The sequence below is a fragment of the Panthera tigris genome, chromosome X, assembly GCF_018350195.1.
Source record: "Panthera tigris isolate Pti1 chromosome X, P.tigris_Pti1_mat1.1, whole genome shotgun sequence".
Lineage (NCBI taxonomy): Eukaryota > Metazoa > Chordata > Mammalia > Carnivora > Felidae > Panthera > Panthera tigris.
The window spans coordinates 5,576,558-5,588,721 of record NC_056677.1 but is presented as its reverse complement, the minus strand read 5'-3'; the positions used below and the strand labels follow the sequence as shown (position 1 = coordinate 5,588,721).

At 44.9% G+C, this 12,164-nt stretch overlaps 1 protein-coding gene across 1 annotated transcript in view; it reads left to right on the top strand.

Annotated features, from left to right (window-relative positions):
* Nucleotides 1–12,164, top strand: part of ANOS1 (anosmin 1) — a 182,736-nt gene that overhangs the window by 160,253 nt on the left and 10,319 nt on the right. The window contains exons 9-10 of the mRNA XM_042974131.1: nucleotides 576–722; nucleotides 11,804–11,898. Of these exons, the coding sequence (XP_042830065.1) occupies nucleotides 576–722; nucleotides 11,804–11,898 (242 nt within the window). The remainder of the gene's footprint in view (nucleotides 1–575; nucleotides 723–11,803; nucleotides 11,899–12,164) is intronic.

Below are 12,164 nucleotides of genomic sequence, written 5' to 3'. Positions count from 1 at the left end.
GCACAGCGGTGTCAGAGGGAATGGAGGTATCGGGCACGGCAGTGTGAGCAGCAGTGGACGGTCCATGTGGTTGTTCTGCATTGGGGTGCTGGGGTCCTCAGTTTTCCTCTACTTGCCTCACCCAGGTCAGGAGTGTCCTCCCTGCCCCTGCTTTGTTCCCTCTTGCTCCTGTCTTCCCAAGCACGTGGAAGGGAGGGAAAGGAGGGAGGAAAGGAAGGAAGAAAAAAGAACCCTTAAATTCTATTCCCCCATCTAACGTATCACTGCATTGCATTGCATTTGCTGACTCAATATTTCCCGTACAAGTTGATTGAGTAAGGTTTCCATTTAGGGCCTCGCCCCAGGTGTTGGATAGATGATGCTGGTACTTCTGTGAAAAGCTATCTGTATTGTTTTCATGATACATGGTATTTCAATGTCATTTTACTTACTTTCTTTATAACTACAAAAAAAAATCTATAATGAGAAATGCCGTCTATACCTCTTTGCACCAGAGCGCCTTTCTCACCGGGGTGAACGTATACTGATCACCGATTACGTTTAACAAGGGAATCACAGTGTTGTACTTTTTTCAGAAGAGCAAGTTGGGAAACCCAGGAAGAGTGTGGTGCACATACAGCCATCTTTCCAAAGACGACGGCCTGCTCGCCTCCTGGAAATCGGAGCTCCCTTCTATCAAGACAACCAGCTGCAAGTGAAGGTCTACTGGAAAAAGACTGAAGGTGTGTCAACGCTCTTTGATGATTTGTTATTTGCATCAACTAGCCCAGTGATCTCAGGGTGCTGGTGAGAAAGTCAAGTCGAGACACGGTGTTGATATTAAGGAACATGGCAGCTGAACAAAACACTTTAGTCCTTTTTTTTTTGTTTTTAATGCCTTGCTGTTGTGAAGTCTGGATGGGCAGCCCCGTCTTTCCCAGGAATCTGTATCACATTTGGAAATCAGTATCAGTCAGCTGCTTGCACGTTAACATTTCAGGGATGTTAGCCTGTCTTCACTGGGTTCTCAGAAGGCCAATCTTGTCTCCAAAATACTCATTATTTTGTGCTGTAAATTTTTGTTCTAAATGAGCTTTTTGTTTAAAAAAAAAAAAGGCAACCCAAATAATTGGATTTGGAGATGGAAATGGAGAAAAAAAGTCAGTTATCTCAGTAGTATTTCATAGGAACAGCATTTAGGTGGATGTCCTTTCGGAAGTTATCTGTGTTTCTGTTCTTCCCTGATTTGTTTTATGTGTATGTCCCCCCACATATACTATTTATATGTAAAAAACACACACATTTTCATATAACATATGAGCATTCTACCTTGTCGCGCATTTCCGGTGACATTTTTGAATCGCTACTGTGCACAGACACGCCACACTATCCCAATGCTCCACTAAAACACACCAGTCAGGTGCCTTCAGAAGTTCCATGCTATGATTCATTCTTCAGTAAAGATTTGCCCTCAGAATACATTCTCTTCGTTCTGAGTCTTTGCTGGAGTGGCTGTCTTTGGGATAAATTCATCTTGTTTTCTTTATTCGTAGCATATTTATCTTGTGTTATTGAAATGGTCCTTTTGGAACTCCTGGTGTACTTTTATCCTCTCTGATGCGTTTTGAAAACATACAAAAAATAGATTGTTTCAAGAGCTCAGTTTTTACAATTCTTCCATTTCTTCTGGAAGGGCAGTGTTGCTTCGGTATTCACTCATGTGCCATACAGGAGACTGGTGTCGGAGTTCTTCTTGTTCCAGCAGTTTCTTCACAACTGTTGACATCTGGGGCACCTGGGGGTCCCAGTCGGTTAAGCGTCCAACTTCGGCTCAGGTCATGATCTCATGGCTCATGGGTTCGAGCACCGTGTAAGGCTCGCTGCTGTCAGTGCAGAGCCAGCTTTGGATCCTCTGTCCCCCTTGATCTCTGTCCCTCCTCTGCTTGCACGCTCTCTCAAGAATAAATGACACATTAAAAAAAAAAAAAATGACTGTTTCCCCAAAGCTCTGGGCTGCTACCTTGGCCCTAAATCAAATATTATGGGAAAGTTAATTTCTTTAACTTTCTGTAGAGTCATTTGGCATATTTTTCCAACTTTCTGGCATTACCACATTGTCTTAACTACTGTAGGTTTATACATATTTTTAATAATAGCCCTTCAGGTTTTTTTACTTTTTTTTCAAATTGTCTTGATTATTCTTGGCCCTTTGTATTCTTGTATAAAAATTTGCACTAGTTTCTCGATTTCCACAAAAATCTTCCGAGATCTTTACTGAAATTACAATCAACCTATATGGTAATGACTGGAGGGGCGCCTGGATGGCTCAGTTGGTTAAGCATCCGAATTTGGCTCAGGTCATGATCTCATGGTTCTTGAGTTCGAGCCCTGCGTCAGGCTCTGTGCTGACAGCTCAGAGCCTGGAACCTCTTCGGATTCTGTGTCTCCCTCTGACCCTGCCCTGCTCCTGCTCTGCTCCTGATCACGCTCTGTCTCTCAAAAAGTAATAAATATATGGTAGTGACTGGAGAAGTCACTCTTTAAAGATCTGCACACTTGACATATCACTTTATTTATTCAGGTTTTAAAATTTCCTCTCAACAGTCATTTGTGACATATAATGTGGAAGCTGTAATACTTTTTAATATGATTATTCTGAGGTGTTTGTGTTTATTTGGATCCTATGATATATACATGCATACATTTCCCTCCACTTCATTCTCTAACTTTTGCTGCCATATATAAAAATACATCTTCAAGGCAACTGGGTGGCTCAGTCAGTTAAGTGTCCGACTCTTGGTTTCGGTTCAGGTCATGATGTCATGGTTCGTGAGTTTGAACCCCACGCTGGGCTCTGTGCTGATAGCACGGAGCCTGCTTGAGTTTCTCTCTCTCCCTGTCTCTGACCCTCCCTAGCTCGCACTCTCGCTCTCTCAAAATCAATAAACTTAAAAAAAATCCATCTTCTATTTATGTCTTGATGGTGAATCCAACTATATTGTTATATTACTTTGCTCATTACAACATTTCCTCTGATTCTTTTCCATTCTTCTGTAAAGGCAATCATGTAGCATGTAAATAATGAGAATTTTATAGTTTCCTTTCCAGACCTTTGACATTTTACTCCTTTCCCTTGCCTTGACGTTCAGTACAGGGTGGAATACAAGTGATCATTGCAGACGTGTATGGTCAATATTCCCATACAATAATGACTGGAACCCACAACGACCAAGGAATCACATCGGTCTTCAAGTGAGGATTAAACTGAAACCACCGTGCAGTAGAGTTACTTTGCTGGCAGATGTAGGTTGATTTCACCAGATCACATGGCCACTTAGGAACTAAGAATAAGTCATGCTCTAACTAGAGTTTTGTCTTCCTCCAGAATGCGCTTTTTCTTAAATTATATCCATCCCATTTCCCTTTTGATTTTAAATTTGAAAGCCAAATTAACATATAAAACATAGGGGAGCCTCACTGTACCACAACCCTCTGTAGAAGGAGACTGTGGAAAGCTTTGGAGAGTCCAGCCCTCTCTGAAGTGGAAAGCATGTGTGCCGAACTTATTCCACATTTGTTCTCCTTCTAGAAGCCTGTTAGGCACCCTGTGACCTACAGAATCCCAAACCAAAGTTCCCCAGACGCTTATGAAGCATGTGTACATTCATAATTATCACAAATGTAGGAAAGGAAACGCCTTTTAAATCAAAACACAGTGCTACTATTTTACGAATTCTGTTCAGAATGTGAAAATGAGCTCTCTTTCTGTTATGAAAAGGACACTTTGGCTGGCTTTCTGGACGTTTTCACTCTGTAAAATTATAATTGTGTGCACTGAATACAACTCAATAGACCCATCTCAAATGGTTTGAAAGCCTTAGGCACAAGTACCTGAGTATTCTTTAATCGTAACTAATTTCCACTGTTGGATACACTGAGTTGAAAACCTAAAAGAAATTAAGTGTTGGTGACAAATCAGAGAAGAGAATCTTGTTCACTAATTGAGACAAAATTGTAAGTAGAAATTGGTTTCTACCTATCTGTTACGTTTCCTAAAAGTGAGGGTGGCCAGAACGTTGGTTTTAGACTTGGGAGTTAGGAACTCAGAAGCACAAATCTGTTCACTCACACTGAATATTCTCACAGAGAGAGAGCTTCAGTTGTTTTGTATTATTTATGATGACACAGCATATAATTTTGTAGGGAAGTGACTCAAACATCAAATATTAGCCCACCTTAGTGCATATGGTAGTTGGCTTATAATAGTGAATGCTCTGGAAGGAAAGAAATATCCTCAACAGTGAATTTCTGAAACAATCATTATTTATAAAAGGAATAGTTGTCCTTTTGTTATTCTACAGACATCAGTTCCGAATAGAATCTACAATTGATTATTTTAGGCTTTTTGGTTTAGACTTAGTGTTTGCACTCCAAAAATATGAAAAATTAGCTCAGAGAGAGAAAACATACTTCTACTTTGAGTAGAAATGCCTTCTGCCTAGGAGGTGTTCAAAATTCTTTTACAGAATTGTACAAAATCAGCAAGTCTGTCTCACCAAAGCATTTTTACAAATATGAAGAGAACGAGGCATTATTTCGTGAAAGGATATCATCCAACTAACATTTATTGAGCATGTACTACCTACCAGGTGCTATTTCTGGTGTTAGAGATGCTTAGAGAACAAACTCCCATCTAAGAAATGGGCATTTTCTGATGCCTCTCCACGTGTATGTCCCCTGCCATCAGTGTGGAGAGTTCCCCTCACCGCAGCTATTCCACGGTGCTCAGAGATGGTCTCTTTCTCACAGCTCTGAGTTCAGTCAGGCCAGCATTCTTGATCATTAGATGTTTGGAATTTAGAGATTAACATTGAATTAAAAATTGTGCAGCCTTTAGTTTTTGCCAGACACTGTTGGATACATTTTACTTTTTATTTCGAGTTAGGTATATTTCAGGAACAAATTAGAGACATCTACTTTTTGAAGCATAGTTGAAGCATGCTGAAAATAAATTTCAGTATTTAAAAATACTTCTCAAGGACTTTTTAATTCATTTGTGGAAGGAAGAACTTAAGCTCAAGAACCAGAACAGCAAGGCATTTAGGATAGAATTTTCATATGTATCCCCTTAGGAAACATTTGATTTAATGACACTGTTTTTCATATTCTAGTTAGACACTTGGTCCTGAAGTCATATCCTAAATACGAGCTTGCAGTATTTTCATACTTGGCAAGATGAAGCTGAAGACAAGACTGACTGTCTATCTGTCTATCTTGTCTAATTTATCTATTTATTTTTGAGAGAGTGCATGTGAGCAAGTGGAGGAGGGACAGAGGGACAGAGAGATAATCTTAAGCAGGTTCCATGCTCATTGCAGAGGCCATATTGGGACTCGATCCCATGACCCTGGGATCATGACCTGAGCCAAAATCAAGAGTCAGATATTCAACCGAGTGAGCCACCCAGGTGCTCCAATGGTCACTTAAGCTTGAAACCATTCTTTATTCTTCTCCCCTCCACATGTTAGGTATATGGTATCATACTTTACGTCCTTTTATTTTGTGAATCCATTCGTAGAAAAACTTACTGCTTGTGTTTACTGCTTTTCTTATTCTTGCTTATGGTCTTTCTTTTCCACTCAAAGTGGCCCCTTTAACATTTCTTGTAAGGCTGGTTTGGTGGTGATGAATTCCTTTAGCTTTTGTATGTCTGGGAAACTCTTTCTCTCTCCTTTTATTCTGAATGATAACCTGGCTGGATATTCTTGACTGCGAGCCTTTTTTCTTTCAGCAGTTTGAATATATCATGCCACTCCCTTTTGCCCTGCAGAGTTTCTTCTGAAAATCAGTGGATAACCTTAGGGGGCAACTGTTTTCTCTTGCTGCTCGTAAAATTCTCTCTTAATCGCTACTTTCTACTATTTTAATTACTATTTATCTTCTGTGGACCTCCTTGGGTTGATATTTTAGGGGCTCTCTGTGTCTCCTGGATCCAGATTCCTGTTTTCTCCCCCACATTTGGTTTTCAGCTATTATTTCCTCATACTCATTTTCTGCCCCTTTTTCTCTCTCTTCTCCTTCTTATATCCCCCTATAATGTGAATGTTATTACGTTTCATGTAGTCACTGAGCTCCCTCAGTGTATTATCATTTGTTGTTATTAATAGTTTTCTCTCTCCTGTTCTGCTTGACTGCTTTCCATTACCGTGGAAAGCACTGCCTCTCTTCTTCTGCTTCCTCTAGTCTCCTGTTTATTCTCTCTTGTTGATTCTTAGTTTCTGTTATTGATGTTTTCATCTCATTGGTTCTTCGTTATGTTTTCTATCTCTCTGTTGATGTTCTCACTGAGATCCTCTAGTCTGTTCTCAAGTCCAGTGTGTATCTTTATGACCATTACTTTAAATTCTCTATCAGGCATCTTGTTTAGCTCTCTTTCTGTGATTTTGTCCTGTTGTTTCATTTGGAACATATTCCTCTGCCTCCTCGTTTTGTCTCACTCTCCGTGTGTGTTTCTCTGTGTTAGGGAAGTCAGTGACGTCTCCTGCTCTTGAAAGCAGTGTCCTTATGAAGAAGAATTCTGTAGTGCCCCATAAGCAGTGTCCCCTGTTCACCAGGGTCTGGCACCTCAGGGGAGTCTGCTCTGTGTGTTGTGTGCACTGCGCTCTTGTAGCTGAGTTGTGTTTCCCTTCAGGCCAGTTGTCTTCCATGGCTCTATCTGCCTGTTGTGGGCAGGGTTTGGTTCCTGTGTTGTTAGGGGCCAGACTGGGGTCACTTTGGGCTTGGGTAGGGTCAGACCAGGCATTTGCAGGGCATTCTTCCTGTGTTATCCTCTGAGAAGCTCATGTTGGTGGGTGGGGCTTGCAGTGAGACCCGAGGTCTGCCTCCAGCCCACTGCTGGGGCTACAGCTGCAGTTGTCCTGGCATGTTGGTTACCTTCCCCTCGCCCTGGGGCAGGAGTTGCTTTGGGGTGATGTTGGCCTCTGACAGGACTGTTTGCACAGTGCCAGGCTAGGTGCACTACTTTAGATGGGCTCTGGCCAAAAGTGTATTGGAGGGGGTGGGTCCCGCAGGAGAACACGGGGGCAGGGGTGTGCGGAGTTAGCAAGGTTCGTGAGGGCCACGTGCAGCCCAGATCTGGCTTCAGGGGGCGTGTCTGCAGAGGAGCATTGTTAACAAGCAGGTAGAGAGTATTTGTCCTGCAGCAGGCGTCCCTGTTTCCAGGCAGGGAGGTCAGGGAGAGAAATGGTGCCTGCCACTGTTGTTCTTGGAGAAACTTCCCAAAGATCCCTTCCCTGCTGCACATATTCTAAGGTTACTAAACAGATCTCCCTCCTGTGAACCCCAGGTGTTTCTCATCCTGTTGCTTCTGTGCTGTATCTCAGAAGGACTATTTGTTATGCTGTCTCTTTAAAGGTGGGGACTCTGTCTCCTCACTCTCCAGCTCTCCAGCTCTCCAGAGTCATCTCTGCTGAGTTTAATGTTTAAGCTCTACTGATGGTAATTTTTCAAGAAATTCTGCCCCTCTAGTTTGCAAAGCCAGACGTTATAGGCCTTGTCTTCTGTGTGTGAGTCCCCCTGTGCTTTGGGTGCCTGGTGTGAGGGTCCACGCCCATGGGGTTTCTCGCCCGGGACAGTCCTGGGGCTCTGGTTAATTGCCAACCATGTCTCTGCTCTTCCTACCCTCTTCACAGTGCCTCTTCTCTACATCTAGCTGTCATGAGTCTGTCCTGCTAGGCTTCAGGTCATTTTCTGGGTTGTTTACACTGAGGTGGGTGGTATCTTGCTGTATCTGTGTCATTATGTGAGCGTGGGATCCTCCTCCTGTGCCCTCTTCCCTGGAAGTCCAAGAAAATGATCTTGAAAGCCGTGGGACTGAACAAAATTATTCAGAAAGGGGACCATGAACTCAGGCAAGGCTGAGCTCATCTAGAGCTGATGGGGGGGAGGGGATGGAGTTGAAAGCGGGTGTCCAATGTCATTTGTTTTTTTGTTTTTTGAAAGAGAATGCCTGTGAATGGGGGAAGGGCAGAGAGAGGGTGACAGAGGATCTGAAGTGGGCTCCGAGCTGACAGCACAGAGCCAGACAAGGACCTCGAACTCAGAAACTGTTGGATGCCTAACTTACTGAGGCACCCAGGTGCCCCCAATGTGTCATTCTTAGCACCTCCCCTTATGAAAATAGAACCACGTTGTAAACAATGCACACGATTCTTAGAGTCCCGAGAGTACTCAGCTATCACTGTATGCCATGTCACAGTATTAGCACAAACCAGAATGCCATGTCACAGTATTAGCACAAACCAGAATGCCATGTCACAGTATTAGCACAAACCAGAATCAGTCCCCTCAGCAGGGAGTGTCAGCCCCAGAGCAGACAAGAGTCTCTTCCCATCTCACGACTTTTTTTTTTTTTTTGTAACATTTATTCATTTTTTTGAGAATGAGGGAGACAGAGCACAAGTGAGGGAGGGGCAGAGAGACAAGGAGACACAGACTCCGAAGCAGGCTCCAGGCTCTTGAGTTGTCAGCACAGAGCCTGATGGGGGGCTTGAACCCATGAGCCACGAGATCATGACCTGAGTGAGTCAAAGTTGGGCGCTCAACCGACTGAGCCACCTAGGTGCCCCAAGGTCAGGACAGTTTTGAAGGTCTTGAGCACAGAAGACCCAAAGTAAAGACAAGTGGCCGTGCGGTATTTACGTAGTGTTTTGGAAACCTGAGGGTCAGGGATGCTAAATTAACAGGCTAGAATAATCAGGGTACCAGAAATTCATACCGGGACACTGGCTCTGCTTCTGGTTTGTCCTACTCGAGCTGCTTTGACAGGAGAAGCGTCCCGCAGACTGTCCCCGGCTGCGGATGACTTCACTTCACGTGGGTGCCGCTTTAGTGCCCGTGTGCTCCGTGCTGGGGACGTGGAGGGACTCTGTTGATGGGGCCAGCGGGCTGCTGTGGGTGATGGCAGTGAACTACAAGGCAATGTGCAGAGACCTGAGGGCCCAAATCGGCGTTTTATCAAATTGCGTTTTCCGTTTGGTGATCTCATTGCACTAAAGACAAGCCTGAGAGGCGCTGAGGCAGAAATGGCGGGTGACCCGTTTTATTCTGTCTGCCTGCATTTAGAGTGACTTTTTCACAGCAGAGCCAAAATCAGTTAAGTCATTGTCATGAGTTTAAGTATGAGACATGAGTACAAATTTTGTTTGCTGATTTAATTTAAATTATTGTAATTTAATTTTTTGTAATTTAAAATTTAATTTTTAAAATTAATTTAAAATTATTGACTCAAAAAAATTATTTTTTATTTTTTCAAGTATCAACATACAGTTTTTACTTATTGGCTACATACTATCATCTCGTTCTGTTTACCTGCAGTCTCTGTACAAAATAATATTTTAAAAAAAATGTTTTTTAATGTTTTATTTTTTTTAATTTTTTTTAACGTTTTTTAATTTATTTTTGAGACAGAGAGAGACAGACCATGAATGGGGGAGGGGCAGAGAGAGAAGGAGACACAGAATCGGAAGCAGGCTCCAGGCTCTGAGCCATCAGCCCAGAGCCCGACGCGGGGCTCGAACTCACAGACCGTGAGATCGTGACCTGAGCTGAAGTCGGATGCTTAACTGACTGAGCCACACAGGCGCCCCTAATGTTTTATTTTTTGAGAGAGAGACAGAACATGAGCAGGGAAGGGGCAGAGAGAGAGGGAGACACAGAACCCGAAGCAGGCTCCGGGCTCCGAGCTGTCAGCACAGAGCCCGATGCGGGGCTCGAACCCACAAGCCGTGAGATCATGACGTGAGCTGAAGTCAGATGCTTAACCGACTGAGCCACCCAGGCACCCCAAGATACAATTTTCGGTTCTTATCTACGTCCCTTAAATTTTCTCTTTGACCTTTCTTGTCACTTGTTTTGCTGGGAAAGGTATTTTTCGTTATCCTTATTGCTACAAAATTTAGTTGGCAAGGCCCCTAGAGCAGTTTCTTCTTGCCAGTGTTGTTAATGAGGAAATGATCCCAAGTATCAGGTTGCTATGCCAAGGAGGTCAGTAACAAGCCATTTTGAAGTTATTAAAGAGGGAAAGTGCATATTGTAAATGTTGTAATATTGTAAGCTCACCCAGAGAAAGTAAGTAAAAGTCTATTTCAAGCTTCTACAATCATAAACAATGTTATAGCATGAAAGGAGATAAGGTCTTTAAATATTTTTAAATGTTGTTTTTTAATGTTTATTTTTGAGAGAGAGAGAGAGAGAGAGAGTGAGAGGCGGAGGGAGGGGCAGAGAGAGGAGTCACAGAATCCGAAGTCGGCTCCAGGCTCCGAGATATGAGCACAGAGCCCGACGCGGGGCTTGGACCCACGAACTTCAGTTGCTTTACAGGCATGAGTGACTAGGGGCCACCACATGCGTGGTATTTTCGTCATTGCAGACACCGTAGCTGGGCAGTGGCAGGCAGACGGCCTGCTCACGGCCTCGTGCTCTGCCCACAGCAACCTCCAGGCCTCCTCCCCACGTTCACTGCGAAGTTCTGTCTTTGCAGATAAGCCAGTGAATGGATCCACAATCGTAACCTTTGGCAACACACCTGCCTGCTTATCTTCTGTATTAAACTGTAGCCAAATTACCTTCTAGCCTAACGTACATTTACATGCTTTGTTTGTTGTTTATGTAGCTCTGTGAGCTTTTAAGTCCCGAGAGCAGCGGTTTGTATACCTGGAACGGCACCACTTGAAAGAAGGCATATGAATTCATTCATTGACTTCATTCTTGTGTATCATGTACGATTCTTCCCCTGGAAAAAAAAAAAAAAAAAAAAAAAAAAGCCCCGATGCCTGTTGTGTAAATCTTAAAACCTCTGGTAAGTGGTTCCCGGAACTGATGGTGCCCGCTTGATATCCGCCCGTCCTCTCTGATTGAAAAGCTCCTCTTTTCTCGATCCAAAGTGCTCCAAGTGAATTCCCACTAGAACCACCCAATCCCGTCAAAGCTTTAACCCTCTGGAAACCTCCATTAAATACTTGGCGTGAACAGCGGGGACGCGGCGTTAATCAGTGGCAGAGCAGTGCCTTTCCACACCTTCGGGCACGCGGGTTGGTGAATAAACCTGATGCCGGCCAGACCTCCTCTTCCCATGCTTGGCGGGGGACTCGTCATCAGTCCGTCCTTTATCTGAGAGATTTGCCCCAAGTGAGGCCACGTGTGGACAGTGGACACACTGTGCCAGGGAACCCACGTTCTGTCTTGGACAGCAAGTCAGGGTTCCGCAGAGATCAGACACACGGGCGTGTGAGGATATGCACCTGTGCACGCTGGAAGGGAAAGGTGCCCACCTGGGTCTGTGCGGGGGGAACGTGTGAGGCACACAGGGGAGCTCGTCTCACTGCTCAGTGCTCCCAGCGTGAGGAAAATGCTTTGATTTTGCCTGGGTCTATCGGCTATGTCAGCCACCTGTGGGATTCACACTCGGGATGCTCATTCCCTCTCCCAGGAGCGAAGACGCCCACGGCCGAGTGCCGCCCTTTCTTGTGGGGGTTCCGCTCAGCACCGACCCCGCGGCTACGTTTCTCTCAAGACCTCCTGACAGCCCCGTGGCTGTGACTTTCCTGTGCTTTCCGGTTGGTTCTCGCATTTCGCCAGGTTTCCCCCCAGGCTTTCCTCCCGACAGTGAGTTCTGCAGGCCCGCTCGCCTCCTCGGCTCTGCGTCTGCGTTTGTGGCTCACTTCCACAGCTTCATTTCCTTCCTGCCCGTTGTCGCGATCTGAGAGCCGCGGGCTGTGCGGCACGTGGCTCCAGACCGTCCTCTCTATGCCCTCTGACCTTACAGATCTCAGCATCGACCGATACCACGTGCAGTGGCTCCCGGAGGTCTGTGCCCACAACCGCAGTGCCGGAGCAGAGACCTCTTCTGGCATCACCCAGGTAAGAGACGGTCACACCGCCCGATTCTCAGCGCGATTTCACTTCCCTCAATGTGCGGAAACAGCAGACTGCGAGCTGTACCCGGGGTACGACGCACACAGCTCGTTCTCACGGATTAGCTGTTGGGTGATCGCGAGGTGGAAGTGAAAACACAACGGTCCTTGTGTTCAGTCCTGCAGTATCCGCTGAGGGCTCCGTCCCGTGGGGGCACACGGCAGGGCCTGAAACGCGGAGGCTGCAGACGCGGTTCGTGGGGGAACTCCCAG